Source organism: Palaemon carinicauda, chromosome 31 (genome assembly GCF_036898095.1).
Source record: "Palaemon carinicauda isolate YSFRI2023 chromosome 31, ASM3689809v2, whole genome shotgun sequence".
Taxonomy (NCBI): domain Eukaryota; kingdom Metazoa; phylum Arthropoda; class Malacostraca; order Decapoda; family Palaemonidae; genus Palaemon; species Palaemon carinicauda.
Window position 1 is genome coordinate 67,899,700 of NC_090755.1, and position 26,472 is coordinate 67,926,171.

At 42.8% G+C, this 26,472-nt stretch overlaps 1 protein-coding gene across 1 annotated transcript in view; it reads right to left on the reverse strand.

Moving 5' to 3' along the window:
• LOC137624513 (serine proteinase stubble-like) overlaps window positions 1-26,472 on the reverse strand; it is a 168,704-nt gene that overhangs the window by 101,325 nt on the left and 40,907 nt on the right. Inside the window, exon 7 of the mRNA XM_068355351.1 lies at window positions 12,003-12,197. Within this exon, the coding sequence (XP_068211452.1) occupies window positions 12,003-12,197 (195 nt within the window). The remainder of the gene's footprint in view (window positions 1-12,002; window positions 12,198-26,472) is intronic.

Sequence of the window (26,472 nt, forward strand, 5' to 3'; positions counted from 1 at the left end):
CAATTGAAGTATGCCAGGAATCAGGAGATGTATGGGAAGCCCATAGACCATTAAAGGTTTCTAATAAAAATTCCTTGGTATCCACTGGAAGATGTGATATCATTTCATACCGGATGCCATCCTCACCTGGGGCAGTTAAAGAAGAGCTAGAGATAGCATTTTGCATCTCCTCCATACTAAAAGGCAGGTTAAAAGCTTCAGTATTTGAAGAAGTAGGAGGAACAACAGATGTTGATGCTCTAATTTGTTGAAATGCTGGGGAATAGTTGTCAGCACTTGATACATGGGCAAAGTGCTTAGCAAGAACCTATGCTACATCTTTGGGGTCAGATATACTGTATATCTATTATTTTCCCTTAATATTGGTAGAGACTTAGGGACGAATTTACCTTGAAGTTTTCTAATCTTGTCCCATATTTCCTTTGAAGGAGTTTTGGTATTAATATTAGATATATATTTCTTCCAAGATGCTCTCTTTGCTTTTTTAAGTTCTTTTTTGTTTGGCACAGGCTCTGAGGTACGCTATTCTATCTGCTACATAGTTTGTTCTCAAGTATCTTCTGAAGCAAGTTTGGGTCACTTTTCTTGCGTTGGCACATTCTTTACTCCACCAAGGAACTACAGAGCGATGAGGTAAACCGCATGTTTTAGGTATAAACTTGCTAGCATTATCATCAATAATATTTTCAAGATGTTGATAGGCATGCACTGGAGATGTAAATTCATCATATTCTTTATCAGTGTGTGAACAGTTTTCATAAGCTGCCCAGTCTGCCTCATCTATCTTCCATTTTGGTGGACACTGAGAAGGAAGATTATGGACATAATTTAACATTATTGGCCAATGGTCACTGCCATGTAGGTGTTCATTTACTGACCAAAGGTAGTCCAATCGAATGGATGAGGAACAGATTGACAAATCAATGGCTGATGTAGAGTTGTGGAATACATCATACCTAGTTGGAGAACCATCATTCATTAGTATTACATTATTGTTGTCGATTAATTTTTCAACAAGATTACCCCATCTATCGCACACATTTCCACCCCATAAAGTATGCTTTACATTAAAATCACCCATTAAAATAAAAGGGGCAGGAAGCTGATTGATCAGGTCTTGGAGGTCAGAAAGTCTAAGCCTTCTTGGATTACCAGCATGATCTAAGAGGAAAAGTTCTAAGGATGGTTCAATATATAGCGAGCATAAAGTAATTTTTTTCCCGATATGAGTTTTAACTGCACATGCCTGTAGTGGTGTATTGAGTGGGATTGTTTCAAATTTTACAGATTTGTGAATAATAAAACCTGTACCGCCTTGAGCTCTTGCAGCTTGCAAAGGAGGGGATCTACAAAAATGATAATTGAGTCCAAGATTAAATGGTTTGTCACTGATCTTGGTTTCCTGTAGACAAATTACCTTCGTGTCTGAGTCCCTGGTTAAAGTTTTTATTTGTTCAATGCTAGTACTTAGACCTCTGCAATTCCACTGGATGATAGACATTATCTTTTGTTACTAATTTTCTTTGTCTCATTTGTCTTTTGGGACTTTTCAGATGAAGCCATGTAAGGCCTGGAGATGGAAGGCTTTACTAGGCCACCACTCTTCTTTTCTTTCTTTCTAGGTTCTTTATACAAGTCAACCTTAGGATCATGAGCAGTAGGGCACTTACCTGACTTAGATGAAGGTGAGGATGATGGGGACCTTTTCCTCTTTGGAAGATCTTGTTTTCTAATCTCCATCAAATCAGGTAGAGAGTCTGCCTGAGACAATACATTTGAGGAGGTGGAAGCCACATTGGCTTCCTTGGAGGATTGTGCTAGAACTTCAACAGTTCGAGCATTTAACCCATAAGGCTGGGCTACTACCTCTAGGGGAGATGCTCCTATCGGTGACATTACTTTTGGAGTGTTGGAAACCATATTGACCTCTTTAGAGGTTTGTGGTCTGGCTTTTATAGGCTGAGCACTTGACCCAGATGGCTGGGCTACTACCGCTAAGGGAGATGCACCTGACGGGCCAGGTGCTACCACTGGTCCCCCTGTGGTAGTAAGGGGTAGTGGATTATAATCTTTTGGTGGCATCTTAACCGCGTGAGCAAAATTAAGTTGCCGATTGAGTAAATGCTTTGCATAACCTACACTTATATGTTCAGCATTTGCTTTCAAGATTGCAGCTTCTTCTTTCTTGTATTCTCTACATCTTTTATCATTTGATTTATGATGATCTTTACAGTTTGCACAGATTGTATCTCTGTTGCATTGGCCATGTTCTAACAAAGAACAGTTAATACAGATCTTCGTATTATTGCGGTACCGGGAAGGGTGACCGAACTTGAAACAATTAAAGCATTGTAAAGGCCTAAGTTTATATTCTCGAACACGTACACTTTCATTCTCAATAATTATATGATCTGGTATAACAGGGGTTTCAAATGTTAAACCTACCATGCTTGTTTGTGGGATCTTACTTACTTTCCAAACATTAGCTGGGCACATGTCCAGAATTTCTGGTTCTGAAAATTCATATAGATCTTTATCAAAAACTACTCCTTTACCATAGCTGAAGCTCATATGTGGTTTAATATCCTTAATAGGATCAATTTCTGCAATCTTCATGCCACAAAGCATGTGAGCTTGAGTATCTGATTTTGCATTAATCAAAACAGATTGCTTACCGTATCTGCTAATATCCTTACTTTTAATTAAACCAACTCTTTTTTGTATAAATTTACTAATCTTATGATAGTTATAATTATCTATCTTCCCAGATGCAATTATCCATGTTGGGGGCTTGGGGGTTCTTACTTCTGGAAGTCTATGCTTTATTTCTTTTTCCATCCATTCTTCTGGTTTATATACCTCTAGGTGTCTTGGTGCTTTATCACATAGAGCCCCAGAAATCAAACAATTGTCAATTTTTATGCTCTCTAAATTTTTATTTGCTTCTAAAGCAATCTCAAAACTTGAAAATGATACCAAAGCTTCCCAAAAGCCTTTACTACCATTAAGCTCCATTAAAATTTCTTTGATTGCCCCAAATCTACAGAAGGCTTCATGAATTATGTCATAGCTACAACCAATTGGTATGTTTTTTAAGTGGAGAATTTTCAGATTTTTTGTTGGATCTGGTAATGAGCCAGAACCAAAGAGTAAAGTATTACTGTTATTACAAGAATAATTTTCCACCAGTGCCGATAAATTGTCTTTAACTACACTGGTCAGAGAAGTATTGTTGGAGGAATCCTTTTTATTGCCGAGGTTATCAACAGAGCTTTCCTTATTTAAACAAGCAGAAGTTGTCAACGATGTCTGGGGTTCGCCATTTGATCCAGGGGTACGGGGAACATTAAGTTTACTCATTAATTATTTTAGGGGGGAGGGAAGGGGTCATAATAACAATGAAAAAAAAAAAACAATGGAAAAAAATAAAGTTTAAGGGAGAGAAAATATTAAGACTGTCTGAAATTCCAAAGAAGACACCGTTAGCCTTTCCTGGAATTAATTTCTCCACCAATGACACCTGCGAAAGCTGCTTACCAAATGTCCACTCCCTACCCTACCACAAAGGGATTGTACCACTATGATTAGAGTGGCTCAAGTGTATGCCAAACCCGCTTGATGGGACTGAGAGCATTTCAAGAATATAATCATCCCCACTCTAATCATAGTGGCAGGCAAACCGGACGGAATGCCGAGAGTCCTATCTCTATGAAATCGCCAACCCCTGGAATCCGAAGGCCAAATTTTCCTACGAGATAGTTCCGCGTGCCAGTATGGGATTACTGACACTCCTAGGTGTCCAAACATTTTTGGGCAGTTGGCAAGACCACCACAGCTCCCACAATTGATTTTGAAATAAAAACCGATCCTGGATACAATGTTCCCTCTAAAAAACCTGGACAGTGAAATGGGTAAGAGAGTTTTGACAGCAAGGTTGGAAACAGCTGATAATTATGAAGGAGGAATAAGCAATAAGAAGTAATAGAAAAAGAATGAGAGAAATTTAGAGTCAAACTGAGGAAAAAAAATTCCCCAGTTCGAGAGCCCTCTTGCCCGTCACAAGCCTTCCGCAAGGGAATGATATGCCGTGCTGAAGCCCGATGACTTCATCAAGGCATTCTCTCGTTAAGAGGGTGGAATGTAGCGAGTGGATCTTTTGCACCATGAAATTGTGTGCATGATAATCATGTTCATCGATGATCGTGGGCAATGACAATCGTTTACTTAAACAACCGTGTTCTTGTAGGTACGTGCATGTGGAAATTCTTGCTCATGGCTGCTTGTATGTGGACGATACTGTCTGTTTATAATCATGTACGTAGCGGAGACCATGCATGATGGATCTCCCATGAGTGAGAACTATTGTGGGCGTAGATGATCATGGGTAAATAATAGTGAACATGGCAACGATCATGTACGTGAAGGAATAGATTGATTGATTCAAAGTTTTCAGGCATCCTGACATCTGAGGTCATTGACGCCGGTAACATTTAATTTATGTATACAAAAATAAAAGATAAAATAAAATAAAAAATAAAAGAGTATTCAATTAAAATCATAAAAGTTGAATGTAATAAAAGTTAAATATTTTTCAGAAGACCTGCTTCTGAAATAAATCTAAAAATGCCACTTGCATGGTAGGACACATCATTTCCAAGAATCTTGGCAAGGATGAACCTGCCACCCTCACCTCGAGCCTCAAACAAATATCTATTCCGCAAGTTGTTATAATTGGGGCATTCGGTCAACAAATGCCTTACTGTTAGAGGTACTACACAGTCGTCACAATATGGTTGGTGTTGGCCCTTCAGCAAAAACTCGTGTGTAAACCGAGTGTGACCAATACGGAGACGACAAAGAGACGTCTCCCATTTTCGGGGCATCATATTATACCTCCAAGGAGATATGTCATTTGTTATCTCTCGCATTTTATTGCCATCTTGACTATCCCATTGCTGTTGCCATTTATTGCAAACCAATTTCTTGATGTCAGGTAAGAAATCATCACAGGGAATGGGATACCTTCTTGGCAGCAACTCTGATGCAGCCTCCTTAGCCAGTGAATCTGCCTTCTCATTCCCAGACACACCTACATGTGCTGGAACCCAACAAAATTGAACTGTTATACCTCTCCGTCCAATTATGAAAAGCCATTCTAAAATCTTTAAAACTAAAGGGTTATTAGAATTAAAAACTTCCATAGCTTGAAGGACACTCCTTGCATCACTAAAAATTGTAAAATTACCCTCCTTCTCCAACGCTATTTTCTCAATAGCGGTTAATATGCCATACAGTTCGGCAGTAAATATGGAAGCGGTCAGAGGAAGTGCACCTCTACAATTAAAACCATTACTATGTACTCCAAATCCAACGCCAGCATCAGATTTGGAGCCATCAGTATAGATAAAAGTTGATCCTCTATGTTCTCTAACATGTTCATTAAAAAGAGACCTGGCTTCTAGGTCTGACATATTCTTCTTATCTCCAATAAAATATTTACAAAAAGATATCTCTGGTAACTTCCATGGAGGCGTTGGTGATACCTTGAATGGAAGTACCTTATTTCTAATTAAATCCAGACTATTTAATAATCGTTTCACCCGAAAGCCATAAGGTTGAGGAGATTTTGGGTGCAACTCAAAGTATGATGCGTGTCTTACAAGGCTTGCAGTCTGAAAGGCGAGAGAGTTAGGGAGTCTTTGCAATCTAAACCAATACCGAAGAATGGAAGACATTCGGTATAGGTCTAGAGGTAACTCTCCAGCATCAACAAGGAGACTTGGGATAGGCGAGGTTTTAAAAGCTCCAGTAGACAATCTAATACCTGCATGATGTATCGAGTCTAATATTTTTAACCGGCTTGGGGTGGCTGAAGAATATACCTCACAACCATAACTAATTTTGGAAAAAATCAAGGCCTTGTATAATTTTAAAATAGTATTGCGGTCTGCCCCCCACGATGTATGGGACAATACTTTTAAGATATTCAGAGCTTCAACACATTTAGCTTTTAATGCTTTTAAGTGAGAAACCCATGTCAGCCTACAATCAAATATCAAACCTAAAAATTTAGCTTCTCTTGCACATGGTATCCGTTGACCTTTAATGTATATATCCGGGTCTGGATGTACTCCCCGGATACGACAAAAATGGACAACGGTAGTTTTACTTGTCGAGAACTTAAATCCATTCATGTCAGCCCACTGGATAATTTTATCAATAGAGTGTTGGATTTTTCTCTCAACCATTGCCATTCTAGTGCCAGCAAATGATATTGAGAGATCATCCACAAATAATGTTGAGAGAACATCCTGGGGAATGGCTTTGGATATCCCATTAATTGCTAGTGCAAAAAGGGTTACACTCAGCACACTACCCTGAGGAACTCCTTCTTCCTGGCACTTACTCTCAGATAGTGTTTCCCCAACTCTCACTTGAAAAACTCTACGTGAAAGAAATGCCTGAATAAATAGTGGCAGCTCTCCTCTCAATCCCAATTCATGAATGGTTTTAAGTATACCATATCTCCATGTGGTATCATATGCCTTTTCAAGGTCAAAAAATACTGTAACATGGTGCTGTTTGGAAGCAAAGGCTTCACAAATAGAAGACTCTAGTCGTATCAACACATCAGTCGTTGAGTGCATTTTTCGGAATCCACATTGAATCGGTGATAAAATACCTTTCTTTTCAAGGTACCATATCAGCCTTGCATTGACCATCTTCTCCATGATTTTACATAAACAAGATGTCAATGCAATAGGACGATAGTTTGCTGCTAAAAACTTGTCTTTACCGGGTTTTAAAAAGGCTAAAATAATGGCTAGTTCCCAAACACTTGGGTAACTATGATCATGCCATATTCTATTAATAATGCTTAAAATAAATAGCTTTGTATTAAAATGTACATGTTTAATCATTGCATATGGAATTCCATCGGGTCCAGGGGCTGTATCGTTACAATGAGCAAGTGCGGAATCAAATTCTCTTTCAGTGAAAGGAGAATTATACGACTCTTCCCTTCTTGTTGCAAAATTTAAAATTTTCTTTTCTTCAGCGCTCCTATACTGGTGACCAGGGGCTCCTTCACACTTGCTGGATACATTTGAAAAATGATTAGCCAGGGCATTGCTAACTTCATTTGCTTCAGTTACATACTGGCCATTCACCTTCAACACTGGTGGTGGGTTGGGGGTGAATTTGCCAGCTATCTTTTTTACTTTCCTCCACACAGAAGATGGTGGTGTTCTACTGTTAATGGAGGAAACAAAAGACATCCATGACTGGCGCCTTGCTTCTTTCATGGCACGACGGAACTGTGCTCTACATTTCTTGTACATAATTAAATTCTCATCAGTTCTGCGTCTACGCAATCGTGTTAAAGATCTTCTTGTGGCTCTGTGCAGGGCAGTTAGTTCTGAAGACCACCACGGGACTGGTCGTCGTTTGAATAACCCTGTTGTTTTTGGAATTGAATTGACTCCTGCTGTATGGAGAGTTCCATTCAGTAAGTCTATGGCATCATCGATATTTTCAACTTGTCCTGCATCCCCCTCAATTTCGCTTAGCTCACGAAATTTACCCCAGTCCGCCTTGTCAAGATTCCATCGTGGCGATCCCTGTAAAGGTGGACCATTGTTGGTGTTTATAATGATTGGTGCGTGATCACTAGTATGCCAATCATCTAATGTTCTCCAATCGAAGTCTATTAGGCAATTAGAGCTTACGATTGCTAGGTCAATACATGACAAGGTACCTGTCTGGACATGAAAGTGTGTGGGCTCTCCTGTATTAAGGAGTCCCACATCTTCATTTTCCACAATTGATGATATGATATTTCCCCTCGTGTTTGCTAAAACATCACCCCACAAAGGATGTCTACCATTCAAATCTCCAAGTAAAAGAAAAGGTTGAGGGAGTTGTTGAATCACCTCCACTAAATTGTCATACAAAATGTTATCATTTGGAGGCAAGTACAGAGAACAAATTGTATATTTTCGCCCTATGTCGATCTGTACAACCACTGCCTGCAGAGGTGTACGAATAGACAGAGAAACTTGGGGAACATCTCGACGAACGTATATGAGACTTCCGCCATGGCTCCCCACTTGGTGATCATATGGTGTCCTATAACTAATGTATTCGCGAGGACATGGGGTATTATGATCAAGTTTGCTCTCCTGTAGACAAATAATTATGGGGGAATGCTCATGAATAAGGAGCTTAAGTTCTTCATATTTGGCCCTTAAACCCTGACAATTCCATTGCAAAATGGAGGAAAAAACTATGGTTTATAATTTGGTAGACCCCTTGGATGGAGTCTTCCCATTAGCAGTTTTTGATCTAACACTATTTTTAGGTGGTTTTATTAAAGAAGGTCTTGATAGATTGGGTTTAGAATTTATGATTTTCTTTTTGTCTTTTTGATCTGATTGTTGAGGAGGTTGGTGGACCTCCACTTGAATTTCCGATTTATTTAAATTGACTTCCAGATCAGAAATATCAACAGACAAATCATCATATTTATTTGACGTCGTAATTTTGATATTTCTTATGGAAGGGGGTGAGAGAGATGGAGGTCTCTCTCTTTTCCGATTAGTAGGTTTTGAGCTACCAGGTTTTTGCACCTTCCCCAATACAGGTGCACCTGGTAACTTAGTGTCAGGTGGCATCTCCATCAAATCAGGCAAGGACATGGCCTGGGAGAGGTTAGTACTAATGTTAGTAATGGGGGACGAAGGCTGTACAGAAATGGGCAATGACCCATTTTTAATACGCTGTGGCAAAGCCTCAGAAGGCAATACGATTACTTTGTCATGCAGTACTTTATCATCAGAGGTTGTATTTCTTTTCTTAGAATTACTGGCAGTGCTAGGTGGGGTTGCTGTCTCCTGTGGTAAATTTACCTTTGATTTTAAGGCCTTTGCATAGCTGGTTGATTTATTCAACATTCTTTTTGCATGTCCCACACTTATGTGTTCTAAACTTGATTTGTTTAGGGCAGCTTCCTCCAACTTATACTGTTCGCATATCCTATCAGTTGATTTATGATTCAAATTGCAATTTGAACACCTGGCCTCAAGTGTACATTCTCCATGATAAGTTTTGGAGCAAATACCACACATTTTTCCATTTTTGCAAACTTTGGATGGGTGTCCAAATTTAAAACAATTAAAACATTGCAGGGGCTTTTGTTTGAAAGGTCGAACTTTAATCCTTTCATTTTCAATAAAAATATGGAAAGGTACATCAGCATCCTGGAAAGTAAGTATAATCATTGAAGTTCCAGGAACCTTATGCACTTTCCATACATTTAATGGACACATAGAAAGTATCTCCTCCTCTGTAAATTCGTATAGGTCCTTATTAAAGACCACTCCCCTTCCATAACTAAAATTTAGATGAGGTTTCATTTCCAATGTAATTTCATCACTGCCTGTCTGTAAGTTAGACAGTATTGCAGACTGAGTCGAAGATTTGGCATGGATGAGATAACTGTTCTTCCCAAAACGAGATATATCTCCAGGTGCTATGGTTCCTACTTTTTTTTGGATAAACTTACATATCTTAAAATAATTCCCTATTATCCCTTTAGGTTCAGCTAAGAGCCACATAGGTGGTTTGGGTTTTCTCTGTGAAGGCATGGGTACATTTCTATCTTTTTCAAACCAATCAGCAGGTTTGTACACATCCAATTCCTTTGGGACCTTATCACAAAGAGCTCCCATGATGTTCAATTCGTTAATTTTGATACTACTAATATTACTTATGGCATTAAACGCTTCATCATGACTTTCAAAAGATATCCAAGAGTCCCATTTTTCATCTCCAAGTCGCATCCGTATTTCCTTTATCAATCCATAGCACTCAAATGCTCTATATATATCATCATAATTTGTCTCTAATGGGATTTGGGAAACATGAAGGAATCGTAGTTTCCCTGTGTTACCCAAATTGCTAGATTTTTTAACATCAGTAGAGTGGTCCTTTTTAGTTCGAAGGTCGTCAACAGAGTTTTCCTTAATTTCAGTAGCAGAAGTCGTCAACAGTGCCGGGGGGGAGTCAGCAAATCCAGGGGATGGGGAGTCAGTATTTGAAGGGTCCATATTTAAGGGAGGGATTTTCAGGTTTTTTGTTGTTTTGTTGGGGTACCTGCTTGAGAATTATAAGAAAGTATCATACGTTGGAAAGGAAATTTGCATTCGCCACTATCGGCACAATGAGAGTATATTTCCCCGATGGTCCACTCCATACCCTACCCGAAGGATAGCATCAAAACAGATATAGAGGCACAGGTGTAAGCTAAACCCGCCTGTTAGGACTGAGACCAAAGTAATATGGAATCATCCTCCCCATATCTGTAATGATGGGCTTCCGGCCAAAAGCCAAGAGTCCCACCTCAAGGATTGGATCCCCCTGGATTCCGATGACCCAACCCTTGAGAGTAGTTCCGCCAAAAAGGTCCAAACCATCTTTGGGATGGCTGAGATCATCCAATACTCTCATATATAGCTTTGAATGCGAATACCTCCCAACCGTGATCCCTTCTCCCATTCATCTAAGCAGGCAGTAATAACGAATGTGGAAATATCCACGCCATTTAAATAAAATAGAAAAAAAATAGATAAAAAAATAAATGAACAAATAAAATAAATAAATATATATATATATGCATACATCTACATATATATATACAGTATATAACTAAGAAAAATAATAATCATAGAGATAGGACAGCAAGATGAAAGAAAGGAAATTTGATAAAATTAGGAGAAGGTCGAAGTAATATTAAGCAGAAGAAAAAGATGAAAGAGAGAAATTTAGATTCGAACTGGGGGAGCAATTTCCCGAAGTTCGAGAGCCCTCTTGCCCGTCACCAAGATTCAGCACGGGAATGAAATGCCGTGCTGAAGCTCAATGACTTCATCAAGGCATTCTCTCATTAAGAGGGACGTGAAGGAATAACCAAGGTGTCCAGGGAACATCCCAGGCACAAGAGGGATGAGATCAAAGCTATTTTTCCTGACTGACAGCATTCGTGGCACATCTCTTACGAGATTTGGCACTGACAGCAAAGGCGTGAGCCCTTGTAACTTGTAACTCAACACCTTCCTGGGGGTTGGGTTTTGATACAGCGCTGCTCCTCCTACAAAACCACGCAGAGGAACTAGAGACTTTGGAGAGTCAGTTTGATCAGTCATCCTGAGTTCAGTGACATCCTCCTCAGCAGGCACCACGAAGATTTGACTGTCGTCTCTTGAACTATGTAACTGCCAAATCAAACCAGCAGTAGCAGCGTGTATCAATATCATTGTGCTGCTTCACTCTCCCGAAGGAGAGAAAGAGAAATCGTCAAGGAAGAGGAAGGGAGGTTGGCGCCCTTCATCCCATCCGACAGTAAATGGTTTGAAAACATCCCCATTGAGAATCTAAACAGCTCCTCAGTGTTGTGTACACAAAAAAAAAAAGCTCTCCCCCCACAGGAGGAGAAAGTAGGAGATGAGACGGAGCACCAGTGATATATAAGGAAACCCTTCCTTAGGTTTACACTGTAATGTTCGTTGACAGTCACAGACAAAAGGAATAGGACAGTAACAGGCACGTCACCCAACAAGAACTTGTGGGATAATGACAGGTAACAGAAACTGTAACGTAATTACAGTTATCAGGAAATAATACATACCCTTTCCATAATACTCCTTGAATATGACTGCAAGAACAATTATCCAATCTGATGGAAAAAACAAAAGTTTAAAACAGCTAGAAGAGGATCCTGCAAAGTATGTCTGTACTCTCCGGTATGCAGCTGAAGTCAAAGTGAAGATTATACTACCTGCCAGTAACGACTACTACCTCGTTTTGAGTTTAACTAATTGGTCCAGCTTCACTGATGTCAAATTCCTAATAAAGGTCAATGGGGTTTGCATTACGTGCAGGAACAAATAAATATAGTCTCACTTTTCAATTTTTACTGAACTGGATACCAATGGAACAACACTCACAGGGACTTTCTTTTTAGCTTTTTTCTTCTTCTTCTTTGAGATTTTATCCTTATCAGAAGCAACGTTTACTTCCGATACATCACTCTCAGTGGTGCCAGTCCTGTTGTTAATCATCTTGCGTACACGAGCTGAAGCCTCGTCATACTGCTGGATAAGTATGGTGTCATCCCATATCTCATCATGAGTTAAATCCTCCTGTAGAACAGATATCATAAATTTTAAAGTAATTGGTATTTTTCAGATTACTGTATACAAACCAGAGTGTTTTAATAGGAGAATGATTTCAATTTGGCTGGAGTTTGGCTGTTAGGATTTTAACGTGTGTTTGTGGTTACTGGTGGGCGACTGGTAATGCCCTGCCCTTTGCCAGCACTGTACTGAGATGCCACTTTGACCTTCATCTAGGGCTTGCAGGGGGGTTGAAGGACTCGGGTTTTAAAATTTGTGATTTGTTCCTACATGAATAAAACCCTTGTCATTTAATAGGTGACTGATCATGAGATGTGAGGAAGTCTTTAGTGTGTGGTCCTTATCCAATGCTTGTTGTAGTGGGACCTGACTATGGTTACATCAAATGCAGGTGGTCTGAGTTCCCTTGGCAGGCAAGAGTGCGCGAATCTTGAGCATGAATAATTCCCATTATGAGATAAGGTCTAAACCCTTCATACAGAAGACCGGGCTCAAGGGCGAGCGATAGCGTTTCACTGCTGCACATTAAAGGTACTTACTCTGGCGAAGGTAAACGAGAAAATCTACAATCAATTGCAAAGATCTGACTGGAAAATTAACCCGCTTCTACAGCACCAATCAAAGAAAATGGCCCACTTTGCTTGATAGATGACTGGAGAGGACTTCGAGAAATATCCAGACATCTTTGCAGTGTCTCGCGAAAATCCTCTTTCTTGGAGGAGGTGCTGGATACAGTAATCTCCACTCGTGAAGAGACAGGGATGACAGTGAGCTGTGAAATTTCTGCATCTAGGAATGAAAAAGCAGATTGGGCCACAAGGGAAGTTCCCTTGGAACTACTGTCAGCAGTATCAGCAGGTCTGGATAGCATTCTGTTTGTGGCCATCTGGGAGTTACCAGTTTTTCCGATATTTGGTGTAATCAGCAATTTGTTGATTACCCTTCGAATCAGGCAAATCGGTGGAAAACAAGCATTAAGGCCATCCCACCAATGTTAGAAGGCAGCCTCTAGAGTTGCTGCTGGATCCGGGCTTACCGAACAGTGGACTGGAAGTTTGTTGTTGAGCTTTGTGGCAAACAGGTCTATTGATGAGAACACCACAAAGTAAGCAGTCTCTTTGCTATTACAGTGTAGATGATGAAGCGACAACTCCATTCCTACTAATTGATCCTGGATACTAAGCTTGTCGGCAATTACACTAATATTGCCTGAAATGAATCTTGTCTACAGCTCCACCCAGTTCTCCGAGCCCAGGAGTGAGCCCGTTTTGCTAACTCGCAAAGGAACTGTGAAACACTACCTTCTTGCTTGTTGAAGTAGGCCACTATGGTAGTGTTGTTGCTCATTAACGCAACCAAGTGACCTATCAGCTGTTGTTAAAAAGACCCAAGGGCCAGGATCACTGCTTTTAAATCCAGCACATTGATGTAAAAATGTCTTTCCACCTTGGACCAACACCCTGCGGCTATCTCATTCCTTGGGTGTGCACCCCAATTTTCCTTTGATGCATCCATGAAGACCAGCATCTTTGGAGGAGGGAACTCTAAGGAAGCTACATTGAGTAAATTCTCATCCTTTAGCCACCATGCTAGATCCTCCCTTACTTCCTGGTTAACTGGAACTAGGTGTTGAAGAGAGTAGGTGCCTGACGTCCTATATGACTTGAGGCACCATTGAAAGGAGCGCTGATCGATTTGTCCATCAGGCTTAAGCTTCTCCAGGGACAAGAAGTGTCCAAGCAACATTTGCCACTGCCGCACAGGGACAAGTTGTTTGAGGAGAAAAGGTTGCGTTACTTTCTTGAGTCTGCTGATGCAACTCTGAAGGAATGATCATTGCCTTCTTAAGTGTCCACCAGCATACCCAGGTATTCTATCATCTGCCTGGGGTCAAGGCTGGACTTCTGATTTATCACAACCTTTCCCTGATTTATCACGATGCCTAGAGAGTGATAAAAAGCAAGAAGTCTGTCTCTGTGTTGGAGAAGCTGACTTCAAGAGAGTCTAGGCCAGTCATCGAGATATCTTATCAGATCAAGTCCGTTGGCATGACCCCACGCTGAAACAAGTGCGATGATTCATATAGGCCTAAACAGCTGGGGAGCAGTGGGTAGTCCAAAGCAAAGAACTTGAACTTGGTTTCCGGGTTTTCTGCCTCTGTCGGCATGAGCCTGTGACCTATAGGGTCTATGGTTTCCCTTGATTCGTTAACAAGTCTAGGAGATCTTTCATAGTGTCCTCTGTCACCTGTTGAAATTTTATTCCTAAGGGTGACTAGGTTATTCCCTATACGTACTTCTGAAGGGCTCACACTGTCACATTAGAAAAACCCTTTCTGATGGTCTGGAGAATGCCTCTGTGAGGAGGTGGCCAGATGGGAAAGGTAGCATTCACTGTGACTGTGACCCTGCAGCGACTGTCTAGTCTCCATGCAGGCCCCTCTTAAGATAGCTTCTCCTCAGAGACTATTACCTCGATCAAGGTTTGATCCAGTGTTTCACAATCATGAATGGGTAGTTTCTCATTCTCATAGGCACATTCCCTTGTACAAGAACACAAGTGTTCATACCCTCTTGTTCTTACAGACGAGTCTTCCTGACTCACTGAAGTAATTACCGGTTGACCATGAATATGCAGGGGCCTAGGTGATCCAACATACACTGAAATATCCTTCTCAATTGGGAAATGAGTGCAAGGAATTGTGTTCATTCACCTTAGAGCATGGGTTGTCTGTAATGCATGCCCACGCTCCAAGTTTCTTTCCAAAGAATTGATTGCGTGCAAAGATGTTTCTATGGCGCACATATTCTGGGAAACATGCTTCTTAACTGAGGAGCGTGCCTAGTTGAGCGTGTGTCGTATAAGGAGTGCCTGTCATATGAAGAGTGCATATTTTACTAAGCAAAGATATCACATGAATGGCACCTATCATGAAGAGCACTCACATGCTGGAGAGCTCATATCTCAGAATGCGTGTAAGCATTCAGGGGAGCACAAGTGTCCAGAAGATTCCTCTATTGTAGTAGTTTGTATACTAGAACCAGCATGTGCCTGTTTGTGCATGCTAACGGATGAAAGACATCTGTAATAGCAAACAAGCTACTGTTATATTTCCCTCCCTGGAGAACGAGCACAAATTAAAGGCACACTAAGGGGAGCATCCTATGTGGCTGTGTGCCGATAACCTTGACCAGGTGAGTGCAATCAAAGCAAATTAAAAGGCAAGTGCGAATAACTTAGAGGGCGTGGATCTCTCTGAAAACTCAACGAATTGGCAATTATAGGCTCAACCATGCTTAATTTTGAGTACAGTATACACAGTATATTCCGGTGATCGGATTCCACATAATGAATGCCCACTAACAGCCTAGCGATCGGTTTCATTATCGATCTTTTCTCGGACTATTCGCGATCTCTTAAGTAATAGTGTTTTGTCTCGCGAAAGCATAGCACTAAGGAGCACGCTGGCTGAGCTCATAACCAGTTTCCAATAGAATGCATGATTCATGCAATTGAGGCCAATGAACTACAGAGTGCCTTCTTTGCACTCGAAGGGGAGAACATGATAGAAGCATAAGATCTGATGAATACAATACTGTAAATAATTTTGTAAAGGTCAGCGTGATGAGATTGCCTGCCTTAATGAGAGCAATCGCAGAGGTGAGCATGATGAGCGTGACCTTATACAGTAGGAGAGTGCAATAAGCTTTTTCTTAAAAGTGAGCGTAATGAGTGCAAGAGTGTTTCCAATGGCTAGTGAGCTCTGTCCAATGTGTAAATGACGACTTGTGTGGGCACACGCAATGGTTGCGTGCATTCGTGAGCACTCTCTTGAAATCTCACAATATATAACTCAGTACTGTATTGACTAAAGATACAGGTAAATTCTCCAAAGGACAATTCAAGTAGATTGAACTATTCAGGGAAAGGGGGCAAGGTTGCTTTCCCTTCAAAATTGCAGTAGTCAGCAGTCCTGGGATTCCCGACAAGGAGGGTAGTCCTACATCAGGTATTTCCACTGGGGAAGATCCTGTTCATTACTCAGGCCTTGTAGTAATTTGTACATCAACAGGATGCATTCTAAGGCTCAGTGTTATAAGAAACTTCCGGCGGCTTATTGAGTGGAGAAGTACGAAGTATCACTGCTTCACTCACAGAGGCTGCTATCACTTATTCGTTTGTTATTTGCCTTAGGACAATATCACTATCTTTGTCACCTTTCTGTATCACCCCAATGGAGGGAGGTGGTGGAGGGCCAGAGGTAAAATTTCTGGAAAACGGAGGAGTGGCACCGGATTTCCTCGATTCTGAGGAGCATCCTGACTATGATCAATTTGGTTTCAGCTTCTTCCTTTGCCCATATTCCATCCACAGCTCTGAGAGCCAAGATGCAGGGGGAAGACAGAGAACAATCATGCCCCCTGCAAAAGGCACATAAAAAATGGGGATCCACATTAATTCTGCTCAAAAAGGTGCCACACTTTTGTCCAACAACTACGGGGCACGAGCCCATATGCGCTTCTAGTTTCCCCATGACCAAACTCAAACACACTTTCACAGAAAAGAGAGAGAAGAAAATGTTAGGCAGTACAAGAGTGCATCTGTACACCTTGGCGGTTGAAGTCAAAGTGACATTTCAGTGTGCTTGCGAGGGGGCGGGGCTTCCTCCACCAGTAGTCACAGACACACCCGTTAAAATTCTAACAGCTGAATTCCAGCCAAGCTGAAATCATACCCCTACTAAAGGACGAGGGTTTGTATTCATTTGGGAGTAAACAAAATCTAATTATATGAACTAACTTTAGTCTCTTAAAACATGTTATTTTCCTTAGTAAAATAAATTTTTGAATACACTTACCCGATGATCATATAGCTGCCAGCTCTGCTGCCCGACAGAAAAAACCTACGGGCGGAATACGCCAGCGATCGCTATACAGGTGGGGATGTACATCAACAGCGCCATCTGTCAAGTAGGTACTCAAGTACTCGATGTCAACATAGAACCAATTTTCTCCTCTGTCCACTGGGTCTCTATTGGGGAGGAAGGGCGGGTCCTTTAATTTATGATCATCGAGTAAGTATATTCAAAAATTTATTTTACTAAGGAAAATAACATTTTTCAATATCAAAATTACCCGATGATCATATAGCTGATTCACACCCAGGGGGGTGGGTAGAGACCAGCATTACATGTTGACATTATTATGAGCTAAGTATTCCGTATTTCATTTTAGCAGTTATTCAAAATAACAAGCATAAAATAAATAAGTACCTGGTAAGGAAGACGACTTGAACAATTACTCTGCCTTTTTAAGTACGTCTTCCTTACTGAGCCTCGCGATCCTCATAGGATGCTGAGCGACTCCTAGGAGCTGAAGTATGAAGGGTTGCAACCCATACTAAAGGTCCTCATCAAAACCTCTAATCTAGGCGCTTCTCAAGAAATGATTTTGACCACCCGCCAAATCAAGTAGGATGCGAAAGGCTTCTTAGCCTTCCGGACAACCCAAAAATATTTCAAGAGAAAGATTAAAAAGGTTCTGGAATTAGGGAATTGTAGTGGTGGAGCCCCCACCACTACTGCACTCGTTGCTACGAATGGTCCCAGAGTGTAGCAGTTCTCGTAAAGAGACTGGACATTCTTAAGATAAAAGACGCGAACACTGATTTGCTTTTCCAATAGGTTGCGTCGAATATATTTTGCAGAGATCTATTTTGTTTAAAGGCCACGGAAGTTGTGACAGCTCTTACTTCGTGTGTCCTTACCTTCAGCCAAGCTTGGTCTTCCTCATTCAGAAGGGAATGAGCTTCTCGTATTAACAGTCTGATAAAATAGGATAAAGAATTCTCTGACATAGGCAAAGATGAATTCTTAACTGAACACCATAAAACTTCAGACGGGCCTCGTAAAGGTTATTAAAATAGAACTTAAGAGCTCTTACAGGACATAATACTCTTTCTAGTTCATTTCCAACCATACGATAAGTTTGGAATATCGAACAATATTGGAAGATTTCCCACTTCGATTGGTAGACTCTAAGGGTGGATGTTCTCCTTGCTCTAGCAAACGCTCTGGTTGCCTCCTTCGAAAAACCTCTAGTTCTCGAGAGTCTTTCGATAGTCTGAAGGCAGTCAGACGAAGAGCGTGGAGGCCTTGGAGTACCTTCTTTACGCGTGGCAGACGTAGTAGGTCCACCCTTAGGGGAAGTGTTCTGGGAACGTCTACTAGCCATCGAAGTACCTCGGTGAGTTATCCAAGAAACGTTTTACCTTCTTCCCCTACAGCGACTAGGGAGAAGAGTAAAAAACGAGAACAACGTTACCCGCTTGAACGAAACGTTTATTCTCCTCTCTCTCCCTCCGTCTCTATCTCTCTCTCTCTTCTCTCTTGATTTAGCACCTGAGAGAAGAGCCCAATTATATATCGTTAAAACATGTTATTTGCTAAAGGAAAAAAACTGAAAGGTTTCCCAAATAAAAAGTTCCTTTATTAGAATTTAAACCATTTAAGCTAAGAAAGAATGAACGAAACGCTAGAATCGGTTTACTCTTACTGCAAAGTGAACCCGTGATACACTCTCTCTCTATCGTAACGATAGAGCGCATGTTGAACGTTCTGAACGTCAACAACTGCGGAGACTAAAAAACTAAACGTTAGTTCATGTTTGAAAACAGTATGAGACTATCAAAGAAATTCTTTCATAAAACATTACTGTAAAATTAAAAAAGTATTAAATTCTTAAAAGGTTACATACGATATAATGGGCTCAATGTTAATTAACTTCGGTTCCAAGTAAGGACCGCCTACTATTAGGAAAGGTCGCATATAAACAAACATAAAAATGTATTTTTAAAAGTTTATAATAAATGGAAAGTTAATCGAAGAGGCCTATAAAGGCGGAGAGATATAAAATAAATAGATCTATAACTTGTTAAGCAAAATTACCAAAAACCTAAACACACTTCTGTCTAAGGGAAGGGTCGGCCATTTAAAAGTGAAAGAGAGTCCATACTCTCTTCGTCACCAACACTTCCGTCTAAGGGAAGGGTCGGCCATTTAAAAGTGAAAGAGAGTCCACTCTCTTAGTCACCATAATTAAATCTATCCAAAACGAGTTCAAGTTTTGAAATGAAGATAAAACCCCTGCATAGCGAAAGCTCAAAACTGGAATAGTGTACTTCACCAAATCGTTGTGAAAACAACTCCAGTTAGGGACGGTGTATTTAGTAGGTCTTGCCATTGGCACGACAGAGAGAAAATTGGTTCTATGTTGACATCGAGTACTTGAGTACCTACTTGACAGATGGCGCTGTTGATGTACATCCCCACCTGTAAAGCGATCGCTGGCGTATTCCGCCCGTAGGTTTTTTCTGTCGGGCAGCAGAGCTGACAGCTATATGATCATCGGGTAAGTTTAATATTGAAAATTTAAATTTCATTAGGCAAAGTATTTCTTGTTTTTCCCCTACAGAAGTTTCTTGAAATTTCTCCTACCCTTGCTCATAGATTACACAGCAACCCAAACAACAATGATTACTTTTAAATTTACATAGCACAGTCACTACTACACACTAATACATTACCCTACATCTTTAATTGGTTCCAAGAGACAAAGCAGGTTGGATTTTTACTAATACATTCCCCATACAGTACTGTATATTTACAGAATATAAAAAAAATTACTTAAAATCTGCTACTATAAAAACCAGACATGTGAAGTACATTACTGTATGTACTGTATAGTATTTGAAAGAAATGAAAATATATAATACAGTATATATATATATATATATATATATATATATATATATATATATATATATATATATATATATATATATATATATATATATATATATATATATATATATATATATATATATACATGAGAGAGAGAGAGAGAGAGAGAGAGAGAGAGAGAGAGAGAGAGAGAGAGAGAGAGAGAGAGAGAGAGAGAGAATAAACTGTAATATAAAAATATTAACATGACTATTTTTTAATAATATGTATTTTTCCTAACTAAACAAACCTGAAGATCTTTACATAGGAGTGGTAGTTCGGCGCTAGCTGAAAACTAGCAGTTAAAGCTTCTGCGAGGTGTGAGCGAGCTATGACACTTATAGGACGACGGCCAGGGCTATGGCTGCTAGCATAGAATTTAGCAATGTGACTTGACTGGGGAAGTGTAAAACTGGAGTTAAGCTCCTCACTTAGCCTAGACACTGCCCTACTCCACCTTACTTGGAGAAAGGGGACATAACAAGTATATATATATATATATATATATATATATATATATATATATATATATATATATATATATATATATATATATATATATATATATACAGTATGTATATATATATATATATATATATATATATATATATATATATATATATATATATACATATATATACAGTATGTATATATATATATATATATATATATATATATATATATATATATATATATATATATATATATATATATTTATCTATATATATATATATATATATATATATATATATATATATATATATATATATATTTATCTATATATATATATATATATATTCATCTATATATATATATATATATATATATATATATATATATATATATATATATATATATATATATATATATATATATATATTCATCTATATATATATATATATATATATATATATATATATATATATATATATATATATATATATTCATCTATATATATATATATATATATATATATATATATATATATATATATATATATATATATATATATATGAAAAATTTTAAGTAATTTTTATTTTTCCTAACATACTTACCGAGAATTACCTCTTCGGAGGGTCCTTGACCCTCTCTCAAACTCGACCAAGATTTCCCGCGCTACCCCCCCTATCTCGCTCCCGATAGTTTCTACCCCCGCCGCCAGGATAATTCCTTCGGCCCGGATTAGGGCAGGTCACTGCTTTTCCAGGGTCAGGACCTCATTAAGTCCTCCGTTTAGCCCGACTCGGCAATGGAAGAATGGCACTCGGGGACGGAAGGGAGGGCCATTACTCAGAGGTAATTCTCGGTAAGTATGTTAGGAAAAATAAAAATTACTTAAAATTTTTCATTTGTTCCGACACGAATACTTTACCTCGAATTACCTCTTCGGAGACTTACACTTTAGGAGGCGGGAGAGCCATTCTGCCACTTGGTTAGGCACATGGTGCCTGGAGGGCTACGTAATGCGGGGGTACAGAGAGCGGATAGGAGGTAGCAGTGGAAAACTTACGCTTATAATTTAAGGCTTACCTCTTGACATGTTCTCTACTGAATCTTCTCCTGAAGAAGTAGGGATGAGTCTATTCACTTGTTGGGGACGTCTTCCAGCCTGCCACTACACAGCTTGGAGGGCGGCGATGACTGTCCCAATGGAGAATCCATCCAAAGACTTTCTTGAGTAGTCTTTGAGGTAGTGGGCCGTGAAGGTCGACTGGTGTGACCAAGTGCCGGCCTGCAGGATCTGGCCCACTGCCATATTTCTCTCAAAGGCCAAGGACGTGCTCAGGCCTCTGATGTCATGGGGACGGGGAGTGCCTGGTACCGCCACCTTGTCTTCTTCATAAGCCCTAGTGATGACTTGTCTCAGCCAGAAGGAAATAGTGTTCTTGGACACTTGCTTCTTATTAATGCCTGAAGAGACGAAGAGGTTCTTGGCACCTGGACGGAGATGGGCCGTCCTTTCCAGGTACTTCCTGATCGTCCTGACCGGGCATAACTTCAGGGCGTCCGTATTACCTGTCTTGGGAATGGCCGGAACAGAGAAACCTTCGAACCTCGGGTCCCAGACTGCTGGGTTCTGAGTTTTAGCTACAAAGGAGGGTACGAACTTGAAAGATACCTCCTTCCACCCTTTGGAGTGTGCCACGTCGTAGGAGAGACCGTGGATCTCACCTACCCTCTTAGCCGAAGCTAAGGCTAGCAAGAAGACTGTCTTGAGGGTGAGATCTTTGTCCCCGATATCTCTGAGTGGTTCAAAGGGCGGACGACACAACATTTTCAGGACCTTGGCCAGGTCCCATCTAGGCACTCTCCTGGCTTGGGGAGGGCAGGATTGTTCGAAACTTCTAATCAGCATCCCTATGTGTCTTGAGGTCCCCAGGTCGATGCCTTTCAGGAGAAAGACTTGGCCTAAGGCTGCTCGCACTCCTTTAATAGCCGGGATTGACATTCCTATTTTATCCCTAAGATACACTAGAAAATCAGCTATGTCAGGGACCGAGGCTTTGAGAGGTCTTATTTGTTTTGTCGCGCACCATTTCGTAAAGGCGGCCCACTTCGCCTGGTAGACTACGGTAGAGGATTTTCTTAGATATAGGGACATCCTCTTAGCTGTGGAGGAGGAGAACCCCTCCTTCCTCAGGAGTCGCTCGATAGTCTCCAGGCGTGAAGCCGAAGAGAGAGAGGATTGTCGTGGAACCTGAGGAAGTGCGGTTGACTCAGTAGATCTGACCTGGGGGGCAGAGGCCATGGCGGATGGCTTGCCAGGTCTTTCAGATCCACGAACCACTCTCTCTCCGGCCACCAGGGCGCTACCAAAGTCATCTTTAGGTTTTGGGCGGTTCTTACTCTGTTGAGCACTTGTCTTAGCAGCGTGAAGGGGGGAAAGGCATAAACGTCCAGGTTGTCCCACCTGTGCTGGAAGGCGTCTTCTAGGGCTGCTCCTTCGTCTGGTACCGGGGAGCAATAAACCGGTAACTTGGCGTTGAGCTTTGTTGCGAATAGGTCTATCACCGGGGAGCCCCAGCGTTGAAGGATGAGTCTGGCCACCGCTGGTTGTAGGGACCATTCTGTCCCTACTATCTGACCTATCCTGCTGAGGCCGTCGGCTAGCACGTTCTTTTTCCCGGGGATGAACCTTGCTAGCAGTGTTACCTGGTGTTCGTCCGCCCAGTGCAAGATGTCTACGGTGAGGTCGCACAGTTCCTTCGACTTCATGCCCCCTTGTTTCTTGATGTAAGCTACCACCGTGGCGTTGTCGCACATTAGGGCCACGGTGTTTCCCTTCAACCGACTTGCAAAGTGCAGACATGCCTTTTGTACTGCTTTTAGCTCTAGGACGTTGATGTGGCGATGCTTTTCGGTCTCTGACCAGGTCCCGCTTGCTGTTTCCTCCCGCAGGTGGGCTCCCCACCCTAGGCTGGAGGCGTCCGTGAACAGGAGAAACTCGGGAGGACCGGACCCGAGGGGCATCCCCTTGAGGGAGTTCGACCGGCATCTCCACCACTTCAAGGCTGTTTTCGTGTCCGGGAGTACTGGGATCGATGTTTTCTGAGAGCCTGTCTGGGACCATAGAGCCTTGAGGTTCCATTGTACGGGTCTGAGCCGTAACTTCCCTTGGGGGACTAGCTTCTCTAATGAGACCAGATGGCCTATCAGCCTCTGCCAGTCTTTCGCTTTCCTGGGAAGCCCCGACAGGAACGGCTGAATGATCTTGACGAGGTTCTGTATCCTGTCTTCCGAGGGGAAGGCCTTCCCCTGCACGGTGTCCAACGTCATCCCCAAGTACCCCATTTTGTTGGACGGCGTTAGGTTCGATTTTTCCCGGTTGATAATGACTCCCAGACTCCTGCAGAAACGGAGGAGGTCCTTTCCTTGTTCTTCCAAGAGGGCCTTTGAACTGGAAAGGAGCAACCAGTCGTCCAGGTACCTGATGAGGCGGATACCTCGTTCGTGAGCCCATACTGAGACTGTCGCGAAGACCCTCGTGAACACCTGAGGGGCCGTCGACAGTCCGAAGCAGAGGGTCCGGAACTGCAGGATCTGGGAGCCCCATTTTACCCGGAGGAACTTCCGACTCGACGGGTGGACTGGAATTTGGAAGTACGCGTCCTTGAGGTCGACCGTCATCATAAAATCTTTCTCCCTCAAGGACATCAGGACGGATTTTGGGGTGTCCATCTTGAAGTCCGTCTTCTTGACGAACCTGTTGAGGGCCGACAGGTCTATCACCGGTCTCCACCCCCCCGTTGCTTTCTCCACCAGGAACAGGCGGCTGCAGAAGCCTGGCCCTGGGAGAAGGACTTCTTCCATGGCTCCCTTTTCCAACATGGAGGAGACTTCTTTTTGCAGGGTAGCCCTTTTCAACGGGTCCCTGGGAGCTAACCATTCTGTTTGGGTGGCTGGAATAAGAGGGGGTGAGTCCGCTATGAAGGGGATCCTGTAGCCTTCTTTCAGGACGGACACCGTCCAAGCATCCGCCCCATACGTTTTCCATGCTTGCCAATAGGGTCTGAGGCATCCCCCAACCCGAGGCTTGGGCGGGAGTAGGGGGCCTCTCCCTCTACCTTCTCCTAGAGGGGCGGCTTGATCTGCCCCTCTTCGAGGCGGAGTAACCCGACCTGAAGGAGCTGGCAGAAGCTGTAGCTCCCCTGCGGGAGGGCTGAGGAGATGATGACCAGGAAGGGGAGTGGGCGTCCCTCCTTGAAGAGCTGGGAACAGCTTGAGGGGTCACGGTCCTATCCGAGACTGACCTCTTATACGGAGGCCTCCTGGAGGATGATTGCTTAGGGACGTTGGTTTCTCTCCTCTTGGACACCTTCTCCATCAGTTCTTCCAATTCCTTCCAAGGAAACAGGGACTCTCCTCCTAGGGGTAGGGTGCGAATCACTCGCGCCTGTCTGTCTGGGATTTTCCTTGCCACTCTGGAAAGCACTGTGTCCCTCTTCCGGAGGACCCAGTTGGCCGTCAGGGAGAGTGCCTGATATGCCATAAATTTGAGCGCTTTCCCCCCGGAAGTGATAATGTCCGACAGGAGACTTTGTTGTTCCGGGTCGTCGGGGTCTGTGGAGGCCTGTACATTAACTAACGTGGAGGCCCACCAGTCCAGCCATGAAGAGACGTTAATCATGTCCCTCAACATCTCCTCCATCATGCCTGCTTCAGAGGCCGAGAAGGACACAGGGGCTGAGCTGGCCCTTTCGTCCGAGCCGCCTTGTCCTAGGACATCCACAGCTGAGTCCACTCTACAGGGGCCTGGGCGTCGTCCTTCTGGGATATAAACTTTGGCCTGTAGTTTCAGACCCTGGAGGAGTTTGGAGGAACTCTGGGACCTGGGGGCCTCCGCAGTGCTGGCCACCAAGTTATCGATGTACTCCTGGCCGAGTACTAGGTCTGGGGCGAGGGGCAGGGCCAGAGAGGACTTCGGAAGGACGTCCCGATGTGTGTATCTCAAGAGGCTCGACCTCCAGGTATTCACCTTCGGCGCCTCGGGTTCTGGAATCCCATGGGTCCTTCTGATGCGGCCTACCACTCTTCTGTAGGCGGAGTCCTGCGACGGGGAAACCTCGCCTCCGTCGACCGAGGCATCGGCTTGGCTGGGGGGAGCCGTGCTTGGGAGGTAAACTGGCCGCTCCCTACTAGGTCCCAGGGAGGCCGTCCCGCAACCGTAGGGCGCACCGTACACGGTCGGGTCTCGCCGTGTGGCGGGTGCCACCGACCCCGGGAGGCCTTTCGACTGGGCCAAGGCTCTGGACACGGAGGACACGGTCCCGGTGGGAAGACCCGAACCCGGCAACCGGTCCTTCCCGCTCGACGTCCGACCCGGTTGGGCTGGTTCGGTCGGGCTGTCTTCTCGGAAGCGCGCTTCCTCCCGCCGGGTGGGGTGAACCGAAGGCCTCGAGGACTTGTGCCTGAGAGTGAGGTCCTTCTTGCGTGGCCGGTCGAGCGGTTCCAAGTTGTATGTAGGCAGTGACAACTTGGAGGCTCGATCACTGGACCGAGAGTCTGGCGAGCGGTGCTTCCTGGACTCTCCTGGGGGCACGTAGAACCATTCGCCGCCGCCGGGAGAGACCTCCCTCTTGTACTTACGGGAGTGAGAGCGTGGGCGCCTCCTACTGTGCCGCGACCTCGACCTAGAGCGGGAACGATCGCTATCGGTCCGCGCTCTCTTACGGTGCCGTCTCTCCCTGCGTTCTCCCCCGGAGGATGACTCTGCTTCCGAAGAGTCCGAGGGTGCCACGTTCTTCCCGTAACGACTGCTAGAGTGATGCGCAGGGGAGGCCCTTCGCCGCTGACCGTCCGAGACAGGGTGCTGGAGAAAGTCCTCGGGAACTGCTGTGGATACCGAGGGTACCGAGACCACTCTGTCTCTGCTAGAAGGCCATGGACCCAGGGATACGTCCATCCTTAGCGGTGACCTCCCTGGAGTCTTCGGTAACTTCCACCCGAAGGAGTCGCTACTCGGGCGACGAATTCCCGAGTGGTTCTCTTCTGGCGGGGGGA